Source organism: Macaca fascicularis, chromosome 11 (genome assembly GCF_037993035.2).
Source record: "Macaca fascicularis isolate 582-1 chromosome 11, T2T-MFA8v1.1".
NCBI lineage: Eukaryota > Metazoa > Chordata > Mammalia > Primates > Cercopithecidae > Macaca > Macaca fascicularis.
The window spans coordinates 101,317,124-101,344,412 of record NC_088385.1 but is presented as its reverse complement, the minus strand read 5'-3'; the positions used below and the strand labels follow the sequence as shown (position 1 = coordinate 101,344,412).

Below are 27,289 nucleotides of genomic sequence, written 5' to 3'. Positions count from 1 at the left end.
GCACAGTCCCCTTCATAGTCAACGCACACAGAATGACATCCAGTTAAGGAAGCGCGCTGGGAGGGTTTAATTATAGGGGAGAAAGACAGCTCTGGCTTCATGTGTAAAGACACGCTTAACCCTTTGTCTGCACATGACAGAATGACACGAGCAGAAATGCACCCTCCTCTGTGTTCATCAGATGGAAAATGGGACTAAGGAAAGCACCTGCCTCCCAGGGTTTTTGTGGACATTAATTGAGCTAATACGCGTGAGCAGTGCCAGGCACTGGCTGCCATGGTTATCGTCACGGAAAGCAATTCCACGGTGCTGGGGGTTGCCAAGGGTGTCAGCCAGTAGGTGACAGGGCCCTGCCAGCAATGTGGGGCTCTGGGGGCTGCATCTAGTCCATGAGATGCTATATTTTTGTCGTGCCCTCAGATCCCCTCTAGAAACCTGTTCTTCAAATGTGCTGAGAGTAAATCATTCAGAGGAGACCAGCTACACTGTGTTTGCCCTAAGGACAGACAAGGAAGGAAGAAACAGGCTGGCTCTCCAACAGCAGGGACTTTGTTTAGATAGTAGGAGGAACTGGCTGTCACTACAGATTAACTTTAAAACCTAACTAATTTGGACTAATTGGAGGGAGGTGAGTCTGATTCACTTAAAACTCCGAATTAGACCCTATTTTTAAATGAAAAAAATTTTTTTTTTGCTTTTAGGCACATACAGTGACTCAAACTAGGGTACTTTAGTAAATGAATAAGACTGATAATTAGCATCTTGTCTCTTTGGAGGGAAATGCTAGTGCTCAAGAGAAAATTTTTTCTTTAACGAAAGGGTAAAAGCAAACTTCAGCCCAGCCCTGTCAAATTACTCCCAAATTTTGAGTCTGCGGAGGCGCTGCTTAATCAAGTATAGATGTAGGTGGCTGAGGGTGGTGGGGGATTATTTTCTCCAAGCAGGCTTTGAAAAACGGAGCTTTTGAGATGGTCCAGGCATAGAGAACACAGAGCCCAGTGACCTCCCGTTTCCTTCAGGCTCTCTGGTTTATTTGCCTTATGGCTTAGCTTTTTAAACATAAGGAGAATCCTTTAAGCCCTCATGTCCTAGGCTTGTCATTTATTACCACCATGCAGCAACACTGGGGTATGAGGCCAATAAATCATTTGGACGGGAAGTGACTACAGGCCGGATTAATTTCATTATCATCCTTAAGCAGATAGGTGTCTAGCACGGCCTATGTCTGCAGTGAAGACTGATGTTCTATCTCTCCTGACAGGCTTTCCCCCTTGCCTTGCAGACAGCTGTGGTGGTTCTTCATTCTCCCTGCTGGAGAGACTTGTCCTGCCTCCTCCTATTAATGGCAGTGAGTAGCCCCATCCCCTGCCTCTGCGGCCCACCCCATGCCCCACGGTGGCCGAGGGATGCTGAGAGGCCTGGCGGGAGGCACAGCTGAGCAAGCCAAGAACTCCAGTCAACAGCACCAGAGGAGGGCCTTGGAGGCTATGTCCCCTCTGAACTCGCCAAGACAAGCCTGCCACCCAGACACAGGGAGAGGTGCTGGCCTGCAGGTCTGGAACCCTGAACTGATGCCATGATAAGCACTTCCACCCAGCAGGGCAGCACCTCTGACTCTGACCTCCTCCTGGCCATTACCTTCCCTCTGGGTCTGTGTTTTTCCAAACACAGCCAAAGATGCCCCTTATTCCTGAGCCCAAGAATACACACTTTTAGAAAACTCCCTGGGGAGTTTTATGAATTCCAAAAGCTAAGAATGACTGCTCTTGGCAAGATGATCCCAGGGTTGGCAAGTCTGAGCTATAGGAGAGTGAGCACAGGGGCAAGTTGCTAGCCTGCGACTTTCTCTGCTAGACTCCCTCTAGCAATGCTGCAGGGGCAGCACCTCCTTAGTCATCACCCAACATAACCACTTCCAAACCGGGTGACCCACTCAGCCAAACAGCCCAAGAATGGGTGTTCTCTGTCCCTGGCCATTGTAAAAGAAGCTCTGCTCAGGAACAGTCTCTCTCCTTCCTGGGCGAGGCGAGAACCTGGCAGAGTCCTAGGTCCTTCCTGGTGCAGACCTGTCTCCCTGGGACTGTACAGCTGTGAAAAACGGGGGGTGCCTACCCTCCCAGTGTGCTGGGAAGCTGCTCCTCCTCCTGTCTTCTCCATCTCTAGGAAAGCACCTGCCTCCAGGCATCTGCACAGTCATCCCCAACTGACATCCTTGGCCCCACGCACCCTCGTCCTACTATCCCTCCCATCCACATGACTGTGGTGTCCTCCTCCTGAGCATCTGATTCCATTTGTGTGTCTGTGTCTGTCCAGAGCCACTGCATTATTGCTGGACAGCACCAATCCTCACCAGAAATCCACAGCTTCTAATGGGGCTCCCTATTTCCAGGTTTGCACCCCTTCTATCTACATCTCACACACAGCCCCAATCATTTTCTGAAACACTAACCTTCCTGCTTCAGGACCTCCCATGGCTTCCCACTGTTCTTGGGATAAGACTCAGAACTCTTGAAGAGGCTGCTCCCATCTGTGTGATCTGCGTCTTCCCTGCTTGCCTCCCTGCCCCTACATCTTGTAAGAGGCCGCAACACGGACTGGTTCAGCGACGGACCCTACAGCCAACTATCCAGACCCGAATCTGGCCCTGCCACTGACTAGCTGTTACGAGACCTCCCCGAGCCTCACCGTACCCATCTATAAAGTGGGGTTAATAATAGGACTCATAGGACTGCTATAGGATAGAATGGGGCAAAATACTGAAACCGCCATTGCAAAACTATAACAGTGAAAGACATCTGAAAGGTGAACAGTGAAAGGCATCTGAAAAACACCTTTCAGAAAGGTGTTTTTCAGATGCCTTTCACTGTTATAGGACAGTGAAGCAGATGTGTTAGAAGACAGTGAAGAGATTTGACCTAACCAACTCCATCTTGCGTCTAACCTCCAAGCTGCCCTTGCTTATCCCTGGGTGTAGACTGAACTTTGGGAGGAACTTATAGTTTAACACAAAGAAGATGACAGCCCTTTTCCAAAACCTTCTTCTTGCCTGGGGATTAGACTGCCTTCACAGGACTAACAAATTAGCCACAAGATTGGGATTATGGTTTAGGAATCATGCAGCTGGAGGCTATAAGATTCTGACTCTCCCCAGATTGCTCCTGGGGATAAAATCACTATTGTAAAACCTAAGACCAGTGCTTGAGATATTTTGCAGACATTGTTTGTTTGTTTGTTTGTTTTTGAGATGGAGACTTGCTTGCTCTGTCGCACAGGCTGGAGTGCCGTGGCACCATCTCAGCTCACTGCAACCTCCGCCTCCCAGGTTCAAGCAATTCTCCTGCCTCAGCCTCCCAAGTACCTGGGACTACAGGCGTGCACCACCATGCCCAGCTAATTTTTTGTATTTTTAGAGACAGGGTTTTACCATGTTGGCCAGGCTGATCTCGAACTCCTGACCTCAGGTGATCTGCCCACCTCGGCCTCCCAAAGTGCTGGGATTACAGGCGTGGGCCACCATGCCTGGCCCAGAACCTGCTCTTGATGGCTCAGCTGGTGGCACCCAGATCAATAAACTGGCTCATCTGATCTTGTGGCCCCCACCCCAGGAACTGACTCAGTGCAAGAAGACAGCTTTGACTCCCTATGATTTCATCTCTGATCTGACCAGTCAGCACTCCTGGCTCACTGGCTTCCCCCAACCCACCAGGTTGTCCTTAAAAACTGATCCCTGAACGCTCAGGGAGACTAATTTGAGTAATAATAAAACTCCCATCTTCCACACAGCCGAATTACTTTATCTCAATTCCTGTCTTGATAAATCAGCTCTGTCTAGGCAATGGGCAAGATGAACCCATTGGGCAGTTACATTACAGGGACATGCTGGAAACAGTACCTAGTGTGGTGTAAGTACTTCATAAGTACTGGCTATAATCAGCTGTCACTGCCCTCCTTCCCCCTCGCCATTGCCCCTCTCAAGTTTTGGCTAGTCTAACACGCATGCTCTCCCTTCCTTACTGGATGTGCCTGCACCCTAGCTCAGTCTGGCTAAATTCTCCTCATTGTTTAGGTCTCAGCTCAGTCATAACCTCCTCCAGGAAGCCTCTTGGATTCTCCAAGCCACATAGCACTGTTACACACAAGGTGTTGCCTCTTTATTTGTCTCTCCCTCCTTTTCTGCACCCCTTCCCCAGGGCTGCAGGCTCTGTGAGGGCAGGAACCTGGTCTTTGCTTCTCTCCCATGCAGCCGCAGCTCTTTTCACAGAGTGGATATTCAACAAAGATTCAGATAATACTGCTAAACAAGTGAACCCCAGTATCCCAGTGTGTTCAGGAACCTTCCCTGCCTCCTTTCTCATTATGTGCAGGTTTCTCTGGCACTCAGATCTCTGAGAAGTCACGTGCACCCCTCACCGCCCTCGGCACTCACCCAGTATGTGGGTTAAGAGGCCAAAGGAAGTATCGCTCAATATTGCAAACAAACAGGAAATTTAGAACTTCTTCAGGAAGAAAGGACCTACACAAAAGGTTACAAGGCCTACTGTGAATGTTGTGGAGGGAGGTGAGGCTTGGGACTTCCAGGGCTTTGTTTAGCATCAGCACACTTGGCACCCAGTGGAGGCTAAAGGATAACTCTTCTCTGGCTTTCCTAGGCAGGTGCTGAACCTCCGGGTGGAGAGAGTTCAGGAGATAGGAAAATCATAGCCTTCTGAGAAGGGAACACCAAGTACACTGTGAGAGCCCTTCATGGGCTTGTCTGCACAAGCAACGAAAAAAAACTTCAACCCCAGACACAACTGATCTGCAAGTTATTCCAGGAAATGGGTGGGAGTCCTGGATGTTTTAAAAGAATGTTCATGAGACTAGGATTGGGGATGAGGAAGGAGACACAGGGGTCAAGTCTTGCTGTTACCTCATAGTGGCCAATGGTGTTTAGCTTGGTGATTCCATCTTCAAGAATCACAGAGGAACTGTCGATGTCCAGAAGTTCTTTCTGTCGTGTGCCCACTTGAAGCTCTGAAAAAGAGCATTTTGTTCCTTTTTAGAGTTTTAAAATGCTACCACTTTCACAAATTTACGGATAACTAAAACTTGAATAAAGTGGTAAATCTTTGTTTGAAGGTGTAGAGATGTTATCAGCCAGACTAGTAGCCTGAGTTCTGAGTTCTGTTGTTTTTTTGTTTGTTTGTTTAGGGCTCTGATGTTTCAAACCACTTCTTCCCTGATAAGCCTGGAAGTAAAGCCACTGAAGACAAAAGAATGCATTCTATGAGGGACTAAGCTCTTCAACAAAAATTCCAGAAGCAAATCTGTATATGCTCACACTTGTGTGGCCACGTTCACAAAGAGAGGCATGATATGAACCATCCCTGCAGGCTCCTGTTTGGGGTGGAGGGGGAGGCATCAGTGTGCGAACGTCCCAGCACCACAGGGTGCAGACTGTCTGGCCAAGGCTGCCAACCTGTGCCTAGGTCAGAATGTGGTGCACAAATGTGATTTTTTTTTGGAACCTGCATGATGTTTAATTATTATTTTAGTGTCGACTCAGTGCCAACATTTAAAGATTAAAAGATTGCATATAGGCTGGATGTAGCAGCTCAGGCCTGTAATCCCAATACTTTGGGAGGCTGAGGCAGGGGGATTACTTGAGGCTAGGAGTTCAAGACCAGCCTAGGCAACATAGTGAGACCCTCTCTAAATTTTTTTTAAAAGTTTTTAAGTTGCATATAAAAAACTGGATATCTGATTTCTTAAAAAAAAAAAAAAAATCTAACAGTCTTAACAACACAATCTGCGGTCCACATGGCAATCACTGAAGCAAATGGCACTGTCCCCTTGGATGGCGAGACCTTTCCCATTAAGTCAAGCTCCACTGCTTTCTGTAGTCCCAGGTGGCTGACACCCCTTATGTATTTTCTGCCCCTTTGGGCATCTGCGTTTTTGAGCCTCTGCTGTAAGAGCTCCAAGCATAGCTGCCTCTGGTGTTGGATTTCTTTTTTTTTTTTTTTGGAGGCAGGGTCTCCCTCCATTGCCTAGGCTGGAATACAGTGGCACAACCTGGGCTCACTGCAACCTCTGCCTCCCGGGTTCAAGCAATTCTTCTGCCTCAGCCTCCCAAGTAGCTGGGACTACAGGTGTGTACCACCATGCCTGGCTAATTTTTGTATTTGTAGTAGAGATGGGGTTTCACCATGTTGGCCAGACTGGTCTTGAACTCCTGACTTCAGGTGATCCGCCTGCCTTGGCCTCTCAAAGTGCTGGGATTATAGGCATGAGCCACCGCGTCCAGCCTGGTGTTGGATTTCAATACAGTTGATGGCTTTGCCTCAGAAACCAGCCCTGGAGGTAGTCTGGGAAATCAGCAGGCATGCAGAAGCCTGACAGGGCTGACAGGCTGTGTCCCCAGGCTCCCTGTTTGCTTTGCTCCTTGCCTTCCTACTTTAGGAGGCAAGGGACACCCAAACTCAGGAAAAGAGTAAGGATGCTACTACCTGCTCATCAGCGGCAGGACCAAGACTGTTGGGCGGGGTATGCCCATGTCTTTTGTAGTGAGAGCCACACATTTGCAAGATGTATGCTCAGGGCAAGGAAGTTGGGGGTCTGGGGTCAGGGTCATGGTTTCCTGGCTGGGGCTCCCCCTTTGATCCTGTATCTAACCAAATGAGCTAAAATGGTCCTCAAGCGGCTCAACAGTCACCCAAGGAAGGAAGCAGAAGAGGGGTGCCTTAGCAGCCCTACTTTCTTTAAAGCCAGATCACCACCAAGTTGCCCCACATTTGCATGGTCTCAAACTTCCAAGACCCTGCCTCAAAGCTTTCTCAATGGCCTTTTAGCAGGGGGCTGGAATGGGAGGGCCGAGTGGGAGGATTTTAATTGTCTGCTTAGTCAAGGCCTATAACTGTACATCAAGGGGAGGTGAACCTCGTTACACTGTCTGTCACCACCATGATTTTATTCTTCGTTTCTGTCCCATTATTTGCTATAAAATCCCACGACAGTCTCCTGGGAGGACTGCACGGAGCTCAACTTTAAAATGTTGATGAACATTTGAGTGAAGTGGGGCCCTGTTAGCTTGCTTATGCATATGCTCTCCTTTGCAGTATACCAATAGAGCCCGAAAATGAATTCATAGCAGATGCTGCTGCACACTGGGGGAGGACGGAGCATATACTTAATACAGGATGTGATTAGCAGAGGAAGATGACCTTTCTAGCAGGCTGGAGTTAACACCCAGAGTCTGAGGCACCGACTAATGACACGCTCAGTATCACAACAAACAAATCAAGTGCCAATGTGAAATGCAACACACGCAGAGGGCCCCGTGTTGACACCTTTCTGTACTTCGTGATGCAAGGTGACTCCGTGCGGGCTCAGGGTCTGCAGTCTCATGAATCTGATTTATAGACGTAATATTTAAAAACAACAACAACAAAAAACCCCGCCATCTTTTAAGAACTGTGCTTCCTTCGAAGAATCAGGATGCCCATGAGAGAGCAAAGCAGTCTCTTGGCCCCTAGACATGCCCTCCAGGAACAATCTGGCTGTGTGAGTGTCACTGAACGGAAGCTGGTGGGGGTAAGGAGGGAGGGCAGGCAGGGAGGGAGACTCATCAGGGCCTGGGACCACATAGCTCCCGCACTGCCTTACCAAGACCAATTTCATTAAGCTGAAGTCCATAAGGAGAACCATTTTTGCTTAAGAATGCTTGGAAAATCTTTTCTTTGGCTTGGCCTATGGTGTCACAGTCGAGAACATTGACTGAAATATTCCGACAGACATCTGCACTCTCGTTTTCCGGGATTTTTTCAAAGACGACGTTTAACGCCTGCAAGAATACAAACAGATTTCCAAGTCTATTAGATAATTGCAATCTGAAAGGCATTTCATAAAAGACACAAACCTTGGCAAGTCCCACTAATACCTCTGACGGCACATTAGCAAACACTGTATTGCATTATACTACTTTCATCTTTTCTCCATAATCCATTCTTTTCAGGGATAATGGAAAGGAAAACAGAAAGTTAAAACTCTCATTATAGAGCAAGCATTGAATAAATATATCTGAGAGTAAAAATACATATATATACACACACACACGTAAATAATCTAAAAATGGTAATTTGGTGATTTCTAATTTCATCCTCAAAAGAAGAAGAAAAAAAGAATTGGAAGGGTTCCACAGTAGATGAGGCAGATTGGTGATTATCTTTTTTATTAACAGGACCACAGAGTCCCAGAAGTGAAGTTCTAGGTGACAGGAAAGGTTATGAGGTCCCCATATTGACCACATCAAAGAGATCACTTTTTTTTTTTGAGGTGGAGTCTTGCTCTGTCACCCAGGCTGGAGTGCAATAGTGCCATCTCAGCTCACTGCAACCTCCGCCTCCCAGGTTCAAGCAATTCTCCGGCCTCAGCCTCCCAAGTAGCTGGGATTACAGGCACATGCCACCACACCTGGCTAATTTTTGTATTTTTTCAGCAGAGACGGGGTTTCACCACGTTGGCCAGGCTGGTCTCAAACTCCTGACCTTGTGATCTGGCCACCTCAGCCTCCCAAAGTGCTAGGATTACAGGTGTGAGCCACTGTGCCCAGCCCAAAGAGGTCACTTTTTAAATATGCATCATTAATTACAGGAATACTCATCTACTCCTCCACTCCCAACATCCTCAGTCAGATGGTTTCCCCAGCCCTCATTAAAGCACTGAGATCCCCACCCCATACTATGATTCTTGCATTAATTACTTTACATTTCAGCACCATTACTTAACGTTTTGTCAGTTAACATTCTCCCACTGCAGCAAAACTTCAGAATCAGACTAATGGGGGAAGTAAGGCCTTTGTGCACGTGTGAAAACACAGAACTAGGGAATATTTCAAAATGAACTGAAAAGCAATTCCAAGTTTACTTTGTCTAAGAACAAATAGATCTAAAACAACCAAGTTTTACCTGATACGTACCCTCACAGGAATTGATTCAGGGAAGAGCTAAGAATATTTTGCAAATAGCATAACATAGCAGTTTAGATTCTAATGCACCTTGGCAATCACAAAGTCAGAAAGGCTTCGGTATGGTGTGAAATGCACAATTATTTAATGTTTTGAGCCTAGCTTAATAAGGGAATGTAAAATGATCAAGTAATGGGAATTGTTTGTTTGTTTTGTTTTTTAAGGAGCAGAGTTTAATAGGCAAGAAGGAAGGGAGAAGACAGAAGAAAGATGCTCCCTCATACAGAGACAGAGGGAGGGGGGCTCCAAGTCCTGTGGACACCAGCCAGGTATATATGCAGAGGCTGCAGGAGGCAATATCTGATTTGCATAGTGCTCAGGGGCGAGATGAAAACACAAATAATATGGAAGATGGGAACCCTCAGGCCTACCTCAACTTAAAAATGGGTATAATAACAGTACCAGCCTTCTAGCATTGTTATGGAGATTAAATGTGATCATGCATTCAAGGGCTTAGCACAGGGCCAGGCTGCTGGGAAAGGCTTGATAATATCGGTAATAAAACCTGTTACAATTATTATTGTTGGTATTAGTATGCACTCATTTGCACACAGATTCAGCCCACATTGAACAGCTAGGACGCCCACTCCACGCTCAGTATCTCTAAGAAGGAGGCTGCCAGCAATGAACCCAGTGGAACCCAGTGGACTCCTGGCTTTCGTCCCAGCCCACCACAAGCCAGCTGGGTGACCTCTGAGCCCATCCCTAACCAGCTGGGTAACCTCTCTGTATCTTGCTTTCTCATCTGCAAAGAGGGCATAACAGCAGTAACTGCATAGCTCTTAGAACAGCGTCTGGCATGTGAGCCCGTGACTTATGGACCACTGACGTGGATGTGGGGCTTCTGAAATTTCGGGAGGTTCTCAGGGCTGTATCTTCCCTTTAATGCTGCTATGGTCTGAATATTGATGTCCCCCTAAATCCAGGTATTGAAATCCTAACTCCCAAGGTGATGGTACTTGGAGGTGGGGCCTTTGGAGGGGATTAGATCATGAGGGCAGAGTCCTCATAAATGGGATTAGTGCCCTTATAAAAGAGGCCCCAGAGAGCTGCCCTGCCCTTTCCGCCATGTGAGGACCCAGCAGGAAGGGACCATCATGAGAAAGGGGCTCTCACAGGACACCAGCTCTTGATCTTGGACTTCTCAGCCTCCAGAACTGTGAGAAATAAGTTTCTATTATTTATAAGCCACCCAGTTTATGGTGTTTATAAAGAGCTGAGACAAATACCACTAAATATTGCCCTTATAATCCTGTTGATAATTATGCAAGAGTAAATTTTGTTCTGGTCTCAACCAAATGATTAAAACTCCAAAGCGGTGGAATCTGAACTCTGAGGTTAGCTGGTGATCTCTGTCTGGCCTGTACGAGTTCCCTCCTACAACAGAGTCACTCCCTTGCCTGCTCTCAGAGAACCTTTGTGTTCTGGGCCAGCCACCCACTAGGAAGGGATTCAAAGGCCTGTCTGCTCACAAACAAGAAACAAAAAATACCAGACAGGAGAGAAGGCAGGGAGCTGGTGGGCAGAGTATCTGGAAGGAACCAACATGTGAAGCCTCACACCCAAGCCCTCTCCTCGCCTCCCGTTTCTAGAGATGTTTCCTGGGGCCTCTGGGACCAGATGCTCTGCCAAACACATTTCAAGACCTATTTCTCTGAACCCTCCCAACATTCTGGTGCAGGAGGTTGTATTATTACTGCCATCCCTGTTGTAGAGTGAGGGAACTGAGGCACGGAGGGGCTGAGTAACTTGCTCCAGGAACAGCTCACCAGTGGCAGAGCCAGGAATTGAAGCCAGATTTGCGTAACTGCAGAACTGGTGCCACAAACCCCTCGGCTATGCCGTCCCCGCTTTACCACCCATCCTCCCTCCCTCCTCCTGGTTCCACCTATAACCCCGGAGCCCTCCTGACCCTCCAGAAACCCTGGCTTAGCCCAGGCTGTAAGCAATGTCCTAAGCTAAATTCCCCACACCAGTGGGAGGGGTGGGTGTGAAGGGGTCAATGCCGGTCCCACCACCTATGGTCTTATTGGGGTCTTGCCTTATTTCTCTACAAGGTGATCTTCTCATGGTGGGGTAACTGCAGTTAAGCTACTTCACAGGCGTTTCTAAAGAGAAAGATGAATGGGAGGCACCTTTTAATCAGAGCTTCAGCAATCCCAGCTTGTTTAATAGTTTTATAAATATTTGTGAAACAGCATTCTATTACTACCTAAAGGGCACTATTGTCTTCAACAAAAACACCTTTTTATGGGCAATAAATGTTCTTTTTAAAAACATCACCAAAAGAAAAAAAAAAAAAAACCCTTACTGGATGTGAAATAATGTAAATCTGCCACTGCCTCCACAGCTAGATGGGTGGAAAAGAGGTAAAATGGCATTTTACAGAGTCCACAGGGAATTCTGAGAGTAAATTCAGACACAAATTGATTTGTGTTCATTTTTTATGCTGCTAACACTTAGTGCTCAAACAGCAGTTTCTTAAGGCGCAAGTACAGTCGAGGCCCTTGGCGTCCGCCTCTTAACACCTCCACCCCCAGGCTGGGAAAGCGCACGTGGGCCTCTGCTCTGTGCCATGTCAGACAGCGTGACGTCACAGTGTCTGCCCTCAGCCACTGTACCCCATCAGGGGAGATACCTCGATGGAAGTGCCATCTCTCCAGCTCTCACACTCCACCAAAGCCCATTTAACCAGCATGTTCTCCTGCCCTATTTGGTATTAGGGCTGGGATGTCAGAGACACGTTATGACATGGTCCTTGTTCTCAGCTAATTCACAATAAATTTCAGAGACAAAAGCATCACCTGTGGGATAACAGTCACCCATCAGTGGCTATTACCCTCAGCGAGTGTCCACAGACGATTCTGAGTAGGGAGGACAGCAGGGGTCAGGGCCCTGAGTTCCAGGCCCAGCACCAGGCCACCTGGACCCTCCCATTCTCTGCTGCTCACCAGCTGAGGGAATGTAGGGAAGTCATCTAACTTCTCTGAGCCTTAAAATCCTCATTGTTCCTATCTCAAAGGAGTGACAGGATCACTAAATAATGACATATAATAATAGCAAATTGAGTGCTTTATAGGTGCCAGACACTGTTTTAAATGACGTGTATATATTTGTATATATAAATCTCAGGAACAACCCTGTGAGGTAGATTCTTTTACTCATCCCCTTGTGGCAGATGAGAAACTGAGGCACAGAGAGGTTAAATGGCACAAGGTCACCCAGCAAGAAAATGGTAGAACCGGGTACTCTAGCTCCGTGTTCTTAAATACTTGGTGATCCTGCCTTTCAAAGTACAAGAATGTTTTGTAAAGTAAGCGTGGTCCAAATCCATGGGATGGCATAATACCCAGAAAATACCCATGAAAGCCTAAAGAGCTGTGAAATGTACACTGGTCCCTTCCCCAGAAATCTGCCCTCTGTTTAGAGGAACCGCCCTGCCTCTTCGTATTTCCTTGGCAGGAAAGTGTCAGTAAGCTGTGGCGGCAGATCCGGTTTGTTGTCCAACCAACAGCCATCCCTCCTCTGCTAACAAAGGCCAGGTCTGCACAGCGGTGGGTCCAGCCTGGGTTGGGAGGCATGATCGGCAGCAACTGCCTTCTCTTTCACCAGAGCTGGTCATGTAACCCAGCTCTGGCCAACACATAAAAGCAAGGGTTTTCTCTCTTTTTTAATAGACAAGGTCTCACTCTGTTGCCCAGGCTGAAGTGCAGTGGTGTGATCATGGCTTACTGCAGCCTCAACCTCCCAGGCTCAAGCAGTCCTCCTACCTCAGCCTTCCACGTAGCAGAGACTGCTTGACTAGTTTTTAATTTTTTTTTTTTTTTTTTTAGAGACAGGGTCTTGCTATGTTGCCCAGGCTAGTCTTGAACTCTTGAGCTCAAGTGATCCTCCCACCTTGGCCTCCCAAAGTGCTGGGATTACAGGTGTGAGCCACCACACCCTGTCGGAAGTCTTCTATCCAAACAAAAGGGCGAGTAGTGCTTGAAGCAGTGGCCGCCATCTTGTGACTAGGATGGCAGCGCCAGGAGGCACTGGGAGATAGTGACCCAGAGCTGTGACACCAAGGAGTGTATGGACCAGCTTGGAGCTCCTTCCCTCCAGACTTTCTGCTCTAAGAGGCAAGTCATGCTCTTACTATTTCAGGCATCCTTAGTTCAATTTTCTCTTACTTATAGCTGCATGTGCCAAACTGACGGAGCTCATTTTGTGGATGCTGAGGTAGGTAGATACGTCTACTGTTGCCTATTTACTTTGCACCTATTGTGTGCAGGGCACTGTAGGTGATACAAATCAGAACCTGTACTCATCCTGCCTGGGAAGTACTAGCAGACTAGTAGAAGAACTGTGGGGCATATACAACAAATTCTAATGCCAGGTAGAATGTGGGAGGTACAGAAGGAGCATTTTAGGGATTGAGAGATACCTCTTTTAGGTCGGTAGGGGGTTTTCAAGCAGAGAAATCAAGGAAGGCTGCATGGAGGAGGCAGCGTTCGAATTGGGTCTGCAAAGAGCTGCAGTACATGAGGGAGGCCTCTGGACCATGGAGACACTTGGCTTCCAGTCTCTAATTAGACTGGTTAGCAGGAAGCTTCACTCACTCACTCAGGCTGTCAGGTCAGGAAGTTTACAGAAAAAAAATCCCACCTTCTTTGGGTGGAAGTGGGGGTGGAGGACTTGTAGCCCAGGCCTGCCTTCTGAAACCACCTCCTGCTGCCTTGAGAGTCCCTGTACTTTTCATAGGAAAAAAAATATAGTAAAGAAAAGAGTATGGTTCTAGGTTTGTAATAAGGACCAGCACTTATTGAGTGCTTACCATGTACTGGGAATGCAATCATAGGTTCATTAAATCCTCACAACTGCTCTGTGAAGTAGGTGCCATTATTAGCCTCATTTAATAGATGAGGAAACTGAGATGCAGAGAGATTTAGAAACGTGTCCAAAATCATGGAACTGGTGGGAATCTTATACTAGGGCATGTCCTGACTCTGAGCTGCAAAGTGAAGAGGCCAGCCAAGGTGATGAGCCTCCCAAGGGCAGTGCCCCTCTGCTTGAGGGCCTCAGTCAGTGCTCTCCCAGGAGCCTCCCAAGGGCAGTTCCCATCTACTTGAGGGCCTCAGTCAATGCTCTCCCAAGAGTCAGGCTGGACATAGGCGATCTGGTAGAGGAAGCTTTAGCTCCTCACCCTCCTCACAGAACTCACTGAATCTGGAGCACCCTGTGCCTCAGGTGCCACCCAAGGGCATTTTTACAGAGCTCCTGTTCGCCCACAATAAAGGTGACATTTCCTAGCTTCTGTTGCTGCCAGGTGTGGCCAGTGTGCTCCCGATTCGGTGGGCTCAAGTGATCCTCCCACCTTGGCCTCCCAAAGTGCTGGGATTACAGGTGTGAGCCACCACGCCGTCAGTTTTCTGTCCAAACAAAAGGGAGAGTAGTGCTTGGAGCGGTGGCAGCCATCTTGTGACTAGGATGGCAGGGCCAGGAGGCACTGGGAGATGGTGACCCAGAGCTGGCCTCTTGGCTTTGCAGCTCACAGTCAGAACATGTCCTAGTTATGACTAAGTCTGAGTTATTGACTAAGTCCTGGTCAATGACATTAAGTGGATATGTTATGTGGTACATCCTTAAAAGATGGCTGGTGACCATCTGCCCTCCTTTCTACAGCCCTGCTTACGTCTGCTGGCTGGGATGGGAAATGAGGCTGGGGGTGAGCAGACACTTAGAATATGAGGACAAGAGAGGAGCAGCTGCCCTACCAGCCCTGCACTGCCCACCCAGAATGCCACCAGGGAGAGAAATCAGCTTCTCTGTTGCTGAAGCCACAGACATCCTGGGTCTCTGTTCTGTACAGCTGAACTGCATCCTGATTGATTTGGGAATGATGCCTATTACCAAGGAGGATTATGGGAAAGAAAAGGTTATTGGAAAAATGTATGGTCCAGAAGGCCCAGGGAGAGGGCGAGGCTGGAAGGGCCTGGCCCCTTTGTAGCATGTCAGCCACCAGCCTCTCACAGGTTATCATACTCGCCTCCTGTTCACATCTGCCCAGTAGGATACTGTCTGCCACAGGTTGTAAATACTCCATTACAGGGGTCGTATGTAACACTTTTAACAATATAAGCACACAGGCACCCAAGAAATGCTTTTCATGATGATGGACTCAGCTAATAACTCGCCTGCATCCCACATCATCAATACCAACCAAAAAGAATACTGAGGGGACAGTCCTTTCCGCTTAGCGAAGCTTACAGGAGACAAGAGAAAGCACACCTCAGACAAGGAAAACCGGATGAAAAAAGAATGAGCACCTACTTCACGCCAGCAAGATGGCTAGATGCAGTACATGTATTATTTTCTGACCTCACCACAAATATGCGAGGGCAGGTTTTGGTCATTGCCTGTTTACAGAAGAGGAAACAGGTTTCGAGAGGTTGAGAGACTTGCCCAAAGTAAAGTGGCTGAGCCCAGATTCAAACCCAAGACTATCAGACTCCAAACCCCACCTCTTCTGCTCACGGCCTGAGAGCATGTGACTGCATTCCCCTTTCACTACCGCTTTTACCCAGCATCTCGCCACATGATTTGGTGGTTTTGGTATTGAGGAGGTAGAGAGTATTAGGCTGCAGGGGGCTGGCAGGATGAATTGAGGGCAGCGAACAGGTCTTTTCCCACATGGGAAGATGATCTGGCTACTCACTGTCTCCTCAACCATATTCTTGCCTAATAAAAGCAGGAGTGTTGCTGCCTCCTTTCTGTAATACCTAATAATATCTAGAAAGTAATTGTAAAAGAATTTATTACAAACCGGCAACTTTATCATTAAAGGCCTTGGAGCAATAATTGCTTTCATTAAATAAAACCTATAAAATATATTTCTAATTTTATTGCAGGGCCAAATGAAAGTCAAGAGAAAAGCCTAGTTCTCATATCAACCTGAATTAGAGAGAGAGAAAAAAGAAAGAAAATCCAGTTTCAGAAGTTCTGTAGAAGCAGCAGGAGGCCAGAGTTAGAAGTGCAAGTCTCAGGGAAACTTCTGATCTAAGCTGCTTTCCAAGCCAGAGTCAGCAGCCCTGGGACATTCTTCTGCTTGACATTCCCCTTTGAGCTGCGCTTGCCAGTCCAGCCTCCTCTCTTCACTCTGCTCCCCTTTTCCTTTCCCCACAAAGATTCCATAGCTCACAGCTTCCTGGATCAAGGGATCTGCTACCCTAACAGAAGAGTAGCAGGTGGAGGACAGGGTAACGAGAGCCTTTTTCCATTTCAAAAAAAAAAGTTAATGGAGATAATTTTCTCAAATTTAGGTTTCTCTCACCAATTTTTCTATACTTGCTAGCATTTGCTAACGTTTTGTCCGTCCCAAAATCAAGTGTGAAGAGCTGTCTGATTTACCCCAAGATAACTGATTTCAGTATTCACAGTATTTGCGGGTGCAGGGTTGGGGGTGGGGTGGGTGTTGTGTGTTGGCAAAGAGCCGCATGAGTTTCGGACTTGTAAATAGTGGCAAGGCCTTTCCATTGCTGTGTCCCCAGAAGGAGAGGAAAGAGGCCAAGCCTGTCTTGGGGTTTGTGGGAGGGAGGATTCTAGTTCTTATTCTCTACTATGTCAAGCTCTAGATTAAAGGCCAGCAAACTTTCTGCAAAGGGCTAGAAAGTATTTAAGGCTTAAAATCCATATGGTCTCTGTGGGAACTACTCCACTCTGCACTATAGCAGGAAAGTAGCTATAGACAATAAGGAAATGAACAGGTGTTCCAATAAAACTTTATAAAAATAGGCAGAGGGGCCACATTTGGCCCACAGGCTGTTGTTTGCTGGTCCCTGCTCTAGATAGCAGTACCCTCAAATGGAATGCTAACTTTGACAATGGCAACAAGACAAATCTGGATAATGCTTTCTATCTCCACCATGACTTGTGATAAAATTTACCATTCTCTGAGGGGTACAAATATAAATAATGATCCTAGCAATAACATAATAGTGCACATTTGAGCTATAAAGAAGAAAATTAAATACTTTTATATTTAGATAACTATTTTCTAGTTCCAAGATTACAGGCGTGAGAAGAAAGTGTATGAAGAGGAAAGTCATTTAAAGCACCCATTACACGTTAATTTTTCATTTTCCATGACTTGCCATCAACGAGGGAATGACTTAACCTAAAATGACTATAAAAAATGGTTTCACTCTTTGATCAGGAAGCTCAGAACACTAACTATGAAGTTAGTAATGGTTTCAGTATTATTGCAAGTCATAATGGAAATGATTTGCACTATGGTAGAGAGAAAAAGAAAAAAGCTCAAGAATTGTTAATTAACTTCACTGTTTCTCCACAAATGGTAGGAGTATTAAAAACAAGATTGCTGAAGTGCAAACATCAGGATTTAATGAACAATGGGATGTAATTGAAGTAACAGAGAATGACTTAATCGGGACAGTGGGTTGTTTAATTACGGGGCTAATGGATCTTCTGCAAGGACGAACTAAATGGAACAGAAGAAGCCAGCACTGGCAGGCAGAGCACTGTTAAAGGAAGTGTACCCGTAAGAAACTCCTGGTAGAGACATTAGGGCTCTGTTATATATGAGATATTTCATTAAACGTAATTGTCCCAAAATGGTAACTGCTAGATAAAGAGACAGACGGGGGTAGGCTGGCATAAATCAAACTGGAGGCATTAATATTTCTGCAGGCATGTACTTGTGTTTTTTCAAGAATTTCTAATAATCTTGAAAACTTTATTTAGATATTTTTTTCAAAACACTGTTTTCCAGGGTTCCAAGATGCTACCTCTCGGATACAGCAGATTGGCAAGCTCATTTTCTGAGTTTAAGAGTTCAAAAAACCATTTCATACCTAACTTTGATTACAAGTCAACTTCCTCTTGCTAATTCAGCATGCTTGCTACGACTTACTGGTTTTCCTCATCTCCTCCTGAAAGTGAAACAAACGTCCCTTCTCCCACGTGAAATCCTCAAACTTTCACTAACTCCTCCAAAGTTCCACTCTTGACAAAACGCAAGCTGAATGAGTCTGAGATTCTCCATCAACAAAATCAAACATGTTCAAAATTTTGCAAAGGTGAAAAAAACCCAGCAGGGCAATAGGTCTTATTCTCGGCCGGATGCAGTGGCTCACACCTGTAATCCCAGCACTTTGGGAGGACAAGGCAGGTAGATCATTTGAGGCCAGGAGTTCAAAACCAGGCTAGCCAACATGGCGAAAACCAGTTTCTACTAAAAATACAAGCATCACCCCGGCATGGTGGCAGGTGCCTATAATCCCAGGTACTTGGGAGGCTGAGGCAGGAGAATCGCTTGAACCCAGGAGGCGGAGGTTGCAGTGAGCCGAGACTGCGCCACTGCACTCCAGCCCGTGCTACAGAGTGATACTCCGTCTTAAAAAAAAAAAAAAAAAAAAAAATTGGTCTTACTCTCTTACGGCTGTCCGACCTGAATTCCTAGATATTAAGGAAAGACTCAAGTCCTGTGTGTGCACAGCCCTACCCCTGGCGCTGACATTAGGGAGGATGCAGATATGAGGGCATTCTGTCTCACTGTTGCCTCATTAAACACCAGCCTGGAATGCCTTGATAGAGAAGGATGGTTTCTTATGGTCCTGAAGGAAGCATGGCTCTAGGGGACGTGGCTTGGATTTTTGGCAAGACAGAGGAATTTTCTTCACAATATGCAAGAACAGAGAATTACTTCCCAGGGCCCATTTGTTAGTATCATGATTTCGTGTATAAGAAATTGGCAAGATGCCTTTATGTTCTAGAAAACCCCCCATACCTCGGGGAGAACACATCCTCATCTGAGAGGTGTGAAAGCTAACTTTTAGGTTGCTATATGAGGTGCTGCGCTTCTGAGCATTTAGCTGAACACGAGTTTGGGAGCCTTTTTTCCAAACGTGTCCCTGCCTTGGCACCAGGTTCTGTCATTTCAAGTGGTTCGTGAGGACGCTCTTGATTTCTGACTTTCCTTTCCTTGAAAGAATCTGCCCCCAACCTCCCGCCTCCCTAGCACACATGGACACACAGAATCAGTTTGTTCACCACACCTTGGTTTTCAATGACATAAACCACCTCAGGCAAATTTGGGAAATCAAGTCCTAAAACAGCTGGGTGTACATGCTTGGGAGGGGCAGGTGGGGGAAGTGAAAAAGAGGGGGAAGAGGGAAGGGAGGAAGAAAGAAAATTAGAAATATGGTGGTTCAGGCTGGGGGAAATGCCTGAAAGGAAATGAAAAACTTAAATTTTTATATTGACCTTCTGCTAACAGTTTGTCACACAAGCACAGACGGATCATGTGCCTTCTCTGTAGCTTCTGGTACAACCACCCACCATGAAGGGGGGCTGGGCCAGGCCCCATAAGAGGTACTAACCATTTTTAATGGCAAGGCCCCTAAAAACAAGTGGCCCATTCCTTTTTCAAGGCTCAACTCTATGTACTGGCAAATCTGAATTTGAAAAGGAAGATTTATGTGGATTTCTGAAATTGTGATTTTCCATTACCCTTTTTCCCCAGGGGCTATAAAGAAAATTTTCAAGAGTCTGACATGAATTTCTTCAGCATCAAGTAACATTTTGATGAGTTGAGTGTTAACAAATCAGAAACACATGGTCTTAATTGACTGTGAAATAAATAATGTTTCAAAATGAAAGGGAGAAAACACGTTCAGATGTAAAGCATTAAAAAGGCTTCAAAACCTCAAAAGTTGCCTCAGGCATCTGACTTCTTCCTGATTCCAACCCCGTCTTCTCCTTTCCTGTCCTTCCTGTTTGCGTCCAATAGTATCTTGACTGAAATACTGGAGGATTCCCCTGACTGTATTCATTTGCAAATATTTCTCTTTGGGGATCTTTGGGACTTCTAAAATGTCTTAAAGTAAAAGCACAAACATCATCTAGGTTGGGAATAACAAGCCCAGGATCAGTGAAAGGTGAGTCAACAGGCCCTGTGCAAAGTTTATCTCTTGTTCTCCAAGACACCCAGTGGTGTCCAGGCTGAACACACATCAGAGTTATCTGGAAGGTTTGCAAAATATATCCATGCCTGGGCTCCCTCCCCAGAGATTCTGATTCAGTCAGTCCTGAGGGAAAGCCCGGGCACTGGTATATTTGGACCTGCAGTTTAAACAAGGGTTCAATGAGATCTGGATCAAATGGAATAAAGTTTTAGGTAGCATTCATGTGCCAGGCAATGTTCTAAGTGCTTTTTATAATACTGACTCTTAATCCTCAAAACACCTCATGAGATGGGTAGGAACCATGACCATCATTTCCATTTCACATGTGAGGAGAATGAGGCACAGAGAGGTTTAGAAACTTGCCCAACATTACACAGCTAACCAGTGGCAGAGGCAGGATTCCAACCTGTCTGGCCCCAGAGTCCACACTGTTAACCACTCTACCAATAGTTGTCAAGCAGCATCTGCAGCATCAGGAAGCTGGTTAGATAAGTGAATTCTCGGGCCATAGCCTAGATTTACTGCATCAGAAACTCCAGCATGCTGCCTAGCGACTGGTGTTTAGCGAGTTTTTTGGGAGATTCTGCTAGATGCTCAAGTTTGAGAACCACTGCAGCCCACTGTCCGGCCTCTCAGATGCGGATGGGTATATTAACACAATTCAGAACGCTGAGAAGTGTTGACTTTCAGCTCAGCTTCCCGCTCTCGGATGGCAGTCGTGCATGGCGCCATCTTCAGTGGAGGGGTGAGCCGCATCTGGCAGTGGCAGAAAACTTGAAACAGCTGACCTACGGACTATTCTCCCACCAGAGGACATAACCATAACACAGTCCGCGGCAAAGTGGTGCCTTCTCCAATTAGGGAACGAATTCTTCCCGGATGACACTGCAGTCCCCACCATCCAGAGCGAAGCCACAGGAGACTCAGCTCTCTTAATGAGCAATTCCCAAACCCCACTGTAATCTTTTCCTCCTCCACTAACGAGATCGTGAAGAAGCCCAGAATCTTCATAAAGCTAAAGATCAAACCAAAACACAGAAGTCTCTTCTCCAAGTCTCTATTAACAGAAAAGCATAGAAAATTCCTAATTCTGAAGTTCCTTTCCCTGCTTGGCTCCCTCTCTGAAATTCCCGAATGTGCCCCAAATTGGGCTTTTTTTCTTTAGGAAGGGCATGGGGTGGGTGCGGTGGGGATGAATTAAAAAGAAGTTCTCAAACGGGTGAAACCCTCCAGCAGCTAGGCAATCATCTTCCTGTAGTGATTTACAGCGTTCCTCTAAAAATATCTATGAGATCACAGTACATTAAGTGCATGACACCAAACATTTGTAACTAATCCATGAAAATAAAGGCGTCACGTTGTATGGGGAACGCAGTGGAATTTGTCTTGTGTTATCGTTCTAAAATAAGACGGCCTCAATTTGGTTGAAATATATCTTCACACATTGTCTTCCCAGAGCACAGCCATTTGAGAAATTCTGATTGCAATTATAAGTGCTGAATAGGGAGTACTTTGCATTTCCTTTGACGACACTGAAAGCTATAAGCAATCCTGATATTAAAATCTTTGGAAATTGATGAGTACCCCAGGCATCATTACAATACTTTCTCCCCCAATCTCAGTAATTAAAATCTATTATGTGAATGCATGTTCATATTTTTATCAACTGTTTTTAATTAACTAAACACACAGGGCCTCCTGCAGTAGAAATGATACCATTTCATTGTAAGTGACCCACCCCCACCCTCTAATTCCCTGCCAGATTTATTTGGGAGTCTGGCTGGGAGCTTTATGGAAAACATACCACAGTACTGAATTCTGGAACCTGCCACAACAGCCAGTCTTCATTAAGTGTGTACAGAGCTTTGCAAGTGATTACATCCACGGGACCCTTGTTAATTTTCTGGTTCAGAGTCGTCACCAGCAAATAGAAGGGCTCTCCAACAGTCTCCTTGGAAAAGACACGAAGGTGACAGTTAGCTTTCTGTGGAATCCACTGTACTTTCCAAAGAATTCAAGTTTCTGTTGATGGCAGTAAGGCAGGAGACAGGAGGCAGGGTTTTCTAACACAAAACTCCCAAGAAAATACATGTTGCTGTGCTTGGGATTGGATGCAAAACTCAGAAAACCGCCTCCTCTCTCCATCGCGAATGCACATGTGCACACGCGCACGCGTGCACATTCATAGCAACGTGCAATACCCACAGTATCCCTTGTTATTTTATGTTTAAACTTACATATGGCAGCCTAATGCTCATCAGTGGGTTAATGCCTAGGAACAGTTAGTAGATGTGGAGAGTGTACCTTTGTTTACATTCGTATTTAATCGCCCTTTAGCAAGCCAGAAATAAACGACATTTTAAAACAAATGCACAATTATCCTTAGTAACAAGGATAAATGTAAGAACTTTTATACATTTGCCAAAGACAATGTTTTTTGGTGTTAACAGCACTTCTTGAAGGAAGCGGCCTGCCGTTCAACAGTTTGCAGCCTCATCTCCTCCCCATGGGTCCAGCCCAGCCCAGGCAGTTCCCAGACGCACCCTGCACAGTCCCACCTGGACACGTTTTCCGGTGCTGGGTCAGAGGGACTCCATCTTTTTCCCTGAACCAGAGCCAATTCCATTTCCTTTAAGGTTTTTCCCCAAACACTCAGCCCATCCTGATTGGCTCTTTCTTCAAATTTAAGCCACACGCATTTTTCCTGTCTGGGGGTGGGACTGCCTCCCCTGCTGCGATGGAAATGGCTCACATTTGCAACCACGGATATCTGTATTCCAAAGGGCTCTGAGCACCTCAAGTGGGAGGCTGTGTGTTCTCTTTCCACGGCATCCTCCCAAGGCACATAGCCCTGGGTCAGCTGTAGAGTATTTGCTAAATAACGAACCTTCCGTAATCAATGGACATTAGGCCTCTGTGGTGGAGGAAGAACCGTGGCTAGGAAGTCAAAGTGCTTTAGTGATGATGAAAGGCCAGCCACGTGGCTGGGACTTGAAGCACCAGTTAACAGAGTCAAGCTTGACAAGCGATACATCTGGCTGGGAAAGGAGGATTCCACTGGGTCTCACCTGCTTTCCCTTGCGCAGGCAAGTTACCTAAGACATCTTAAGTCTCTCAGGATCCCACCCCAACCCTGTCCCTTCCTTTATACTTGCTACAGGAATATCTGCCCTCCCCAGTCCTCGGGCTTCCTCTTGCCACCCTGCAGCTCCCTTTCGGCTTCTGTCCCCGCTGTGATACATCCTTAAGTTTCCTCTTCAGTGCAGGGCAGAAGTGGAAGTTCAGAAATTTCCAAGGTAGGGAGGGCAGCAGGACTAGTGCATGACATTTAACTCTCATGAGAAACTTCCTTTATTTAGTGGTTTACAACCTCAACCCTCTCTTCTCTTTCCCTCCACCGCCCACCCCCCACCCCAAGTAATGCCCTGACCACAAAACTAGAACCTCTTTTCCTCCAGCACAGATCAGAAGGGAGGCTGAGAACCCTCGGACAGGGGCTGCGTATTCCCGCGGGGGTTGGTGTCGGGGCCAGGTGGGCTCTCGGGGGCTGTGTGAAGGGGTAGCTCTCAACTCAGGACGCCTGTGGTCAGGAATTCTCCAGAACTTTCTGGAGGGTAGCTAGACTGAGCTAAGTAACATCTGGCCCTACACTCTGCCCATGCTCCTGGGTCTAACCCTGGCTAATCACCAGAATCCCTTGGGGGCTCTTAAGAATTCAGATGCCTGGGCCCCACTCGACCTACACAGCTGCCATCTCTCTGAAGAATGAGGCCTGGGTATCTGTAGTTTGCACACCTTCCCGGGGCTGGGGGCAGGGCGGGAGACGGGGGTGGAGGAGGATTCTGATGTGTGGCTGATGTGGGGAATCACAGAGGCCATGAGGTTTGTCACCACTGAACACAACTTTAAGGCAAGTCACAGCCGCTGCGTACATGATTCCCCTCCCCCAGGGGTCAGGCTTCGACACTTTAACAGACCAGGGCAGATTCCATCTTTTCAGTGCACAGGGGGGTGGCTAAGAGCTCTCGGACCCTGGCACTGTCCCACAGTAGCAGTGAGATCTGGGAAGAGTCACAGCTCTTCTGTGTGTTCCAGTTCCCCCACAGGCAAAATGGTCGTGAAGACACTCAGCTCACAGGACCGTTAAGGAGAGGAAATGAGAAAAGGTAGGTAAAGCTCTTAGCATGCTGTCTGGCACATTCAATAAATGGCATTATTATTTTACCGACAAAGCCCTGGTGTCTTGGAAGGGAAAGTTACCTGGCGGTCACGGAGCTACTGTCACCCACTAAACGTCTGTGGGGTAGGACAGGAGGATTAGGGCCGTTGGTGTCCCAGACCCTCTTGAGCACCTGGTGGAGGGACATCAGACCCCATCAGACCCCTTCACCAGCTGGAATTATTCCACTGAAAGTGAAAGTATCGCCGACTGGCTGGATGCCACTTCCTCCTGGCGAGCCGAGCCGCCCCCTCACCACCCAGAGTGCTCGAGACGCTCTTGAATCAGCACTGTGAAATCTTGACCCAGAATGCTTTGCTCAAGGAGGCCGTTTGGGCTCGCAGCCCAGATTTTCTGAAAACTCACCCCTCTAATGCCCAAGAGCAGCCCTTCAAAACTCAGAGTTAAGAATCACAAGATCCAGTAGAAAAAGCTGGAAAGGGATTTAAAGGTAACGCCCACACACGCCCGTCATCTGGTGGATTGAAAACAGATGCCCAGATGGAACGAGCCGTGCCTAGGGACACACAGCTGACCGGGGCTGAGATGATTCCAGAGCCCAGACCTACTGCTTCTAACCAAGACCCCTAGTCTGGTGCTCTCTCTACTACCTCAGGGGCTTGCAAAAATCATGGATTGCTGGGCTCCACTTCCGGAGCTTCTGATCCAGTGAGACCGTGGTGGGGCAGGAGTTGGCCTCTGAAGACCAAGACCAGGGAACTGGGTGAGAGTCCTGGTGCCTCCATCTAGCAGCTGTTGTGGCTAAAGCAAAGATAGTGAGAAACAAAAAATATTCGTCCCAGAAATAACTGGCTCAACATCTCCCCAAAGGCTCTGATGATTTATACCAAGTAAACAGAAAAGAAGGCAGATTTCATTAATCTTAATAAATGGGTATTGCCTTAGGGAGAGGAAGGGGTTGGTGAGAAATAAAAAAAATGTTGTGCATCTACTTGTAAGATTGCATTAAACATTAAACTAAACACAGTCTATTTAAAGCACTGCTGTTGGATCTAAACTTAAGTAGCACTGTTAAAACCTGTGGCATAGCAGTGTATCTTATTCAAAGTTTAATTAGATTTCCGAACTAGCTACAAATACACAATTATGCAGTTTTGCTGGAATCTGGATGGCTGGTAAAATTAAAGGATAAGAATCTTCTGTACCAGGTGAAGATCGAGTTCAACAGGACACCTTTATTTTCACATTAATATTTTATAATAGTAATGGCCAACATTTATGGAGGCTTCCTTAGTGCTAAGCAATTGAATGTTTTCTCATCGGCACTTCAAAACAGTCTAAAATCTTCTTCCAGTTCTCTAGGTTATAAAACCAAGTAAGTGGTGAAGTCTAGATTCAGATCAAGCCAACCCTCTTCACCGCTGGAATCTATAGAAAGTTTGCATTTGAAAAGATTTTAAAGTTCAATTAGATTACAACCACATGCACACAGTCACTCCAACAAAGCAAACTCCAGGGGGAGGCAGCTCTTTGGAGAGCTGCTTTAATGCGGAATGACTGGTAGGAATTGACTGCAATTAGCTTACAGTGTATTGGTAGGTAATGGGTATTTCTACAATGCTTCAGAGGGCCTGTAACAGTTTGTTCTCTTTGGTGTTTGAAATATTCCCTTTTCGCAGTACAATTTCTTAAATGGGCTGACTGGGCTCTGGGTGTGAATTGATGTGAGGTGAACTCACTTGAAAAGTCTCACCTGAGGAAATTCTAAATGAATTACATTTGCATAGGCCCGTTGCAGCAAAAACAATGTTTACTCTCCCCCTCTCTGTTCTGGGTCAGGACCAAGATGAAACACGGTTAAATGCTGACACCCTGGAGCATTCAGGATTTATCCTGGCAAAGGCATCAGAGTCCGCTAAAAATACCTGCCTATTGCCTTACCTCTGACACTGCTGAGGAATGTGACACTTACCCGGAGAAAACCAGAAAGGCAGACGGACATCCAGTTTGTGAGGAGTTTTTCGACCACGGACTCCGTGCGTCTCAGCATGAGTTTAGGCTGCATGTTACTACACTGTTCCATCAAGTCCCTGGTCAGCACCTCCAGGATGCTGGTCAGGTAGACCAGCTTGGTTTGCAGGGCAATGGTGAGGAAGGAGGCGAACAGACACCTGTTGAAAAAGAGAGCTGGGTGAACCATCAGCTGCAGGCCTAGCAGGACACTGATGGGAGTTTCCATGGAAGTTCACTGGCAGGGCAGGGAGCTGGCTTGTTGGGTTGGGAGCTTTTTTTTAAAGTTTAGATTCTAACCACTTCTATCTCTAGAACATTTTCTGTGTTTTCAGCATTTAAACTAGAGTGGTAACAAGAAGTGAGTCTTCCAAAGTTTCAGGATGTTTTAAAAATAAAAAATAACACTTCTGCTTTTTTGATTAAGAATTTATGGGCTGGGCATGGTAGTTCACGCCTATAATCCCAGCACTTTGGGAGTCCAAAGCAGGCAGATCACCTGAGGTCAGGAGTTCGAGACCAGCCTGGTCAATGTGGTGAAACCCTGTCTCTACTAAAAATACAAAAATTAGCCAGGCGTGGTGGCACGCTGCTGTGGTCCCAGCTACTGGGGAGGCTGAGGCAGGAGAATTGCTTCAACCCAGAAGGTGAAGGTTGCAGCGAGCCTAGATCGTGCCACTGCACTCCAGCCTGCGCAACAGACCGAGACTCCGTCTTAAGAAAAAAAAAAAAAAAAGAATTCATGTGGGTTTTTTGGAGTGTTGGAGTTTTTCAGGGTTACTTGGGGGTGGGAGGGTTGTGTGTGTGTCTTCAAAATAGACTTTGTGTTGGGAGCTGGGGGCAGGAGGCTGAAGCAGCAGGATCGCTTGAGGCCAGGGTCTGAACCCAGCCTAAGCAACATAGCGAAACCCTGTCTCAAATTTTTTTAAAAAGGCCTAGGCACAGTGGCTTATGCTTGTAATCCTTGCAGAAGGGGGTATCGTGTGAGGTCAGGAGTTTGAGACCAGCCTGGGCAATACAGCACTTTTTTTGGATCATGTAGTAGAGATGGGGTCTGTACTACTACAACAACAACATTCGTGGGGTGTGGTGGCGTGCACCTGTAGTTCCAGCTACTTGGGAAGGCTGAGG

The 27,289-nt window shown here is 46.7% G+C and overlaps 1 protein-coding gene across 2 annotated transcripts in view; it reads right to left on the bottom strand.

Moving 5' to 3' along the window:
* The window catches only part of PLXNC1 (plexin C1), a 159,202-nt gene that overhangs the window by 20,668 nt on the left and 111,245 nt on the right, over positions 1-27,289 (bottom strand). For both annotated transcript variants that reach the window (XM_005571872.3, XM_045365712.3), the window contains exons 20-23: positions 26,121-26,319; positions 21,773-21,919; positions 7,645-7,822; positions 4,910-5,013 (exon numbers count right to left, since the gene is read on the bottom strand). In XM_005571872.3, the coding sequence (XP_005571929.3) occupies positions 4,910-5,013; positions 7,645-7,822; positions 21,773-21,919; positions 26,121-26,319 (628 nt within the window). The remainder of the gene's footprint in view (positions 1-4,909; positions 5,014-7,644; positions 7,823-21,772; positions 21,920-26,120; positions 26,320-27,289) is intronic.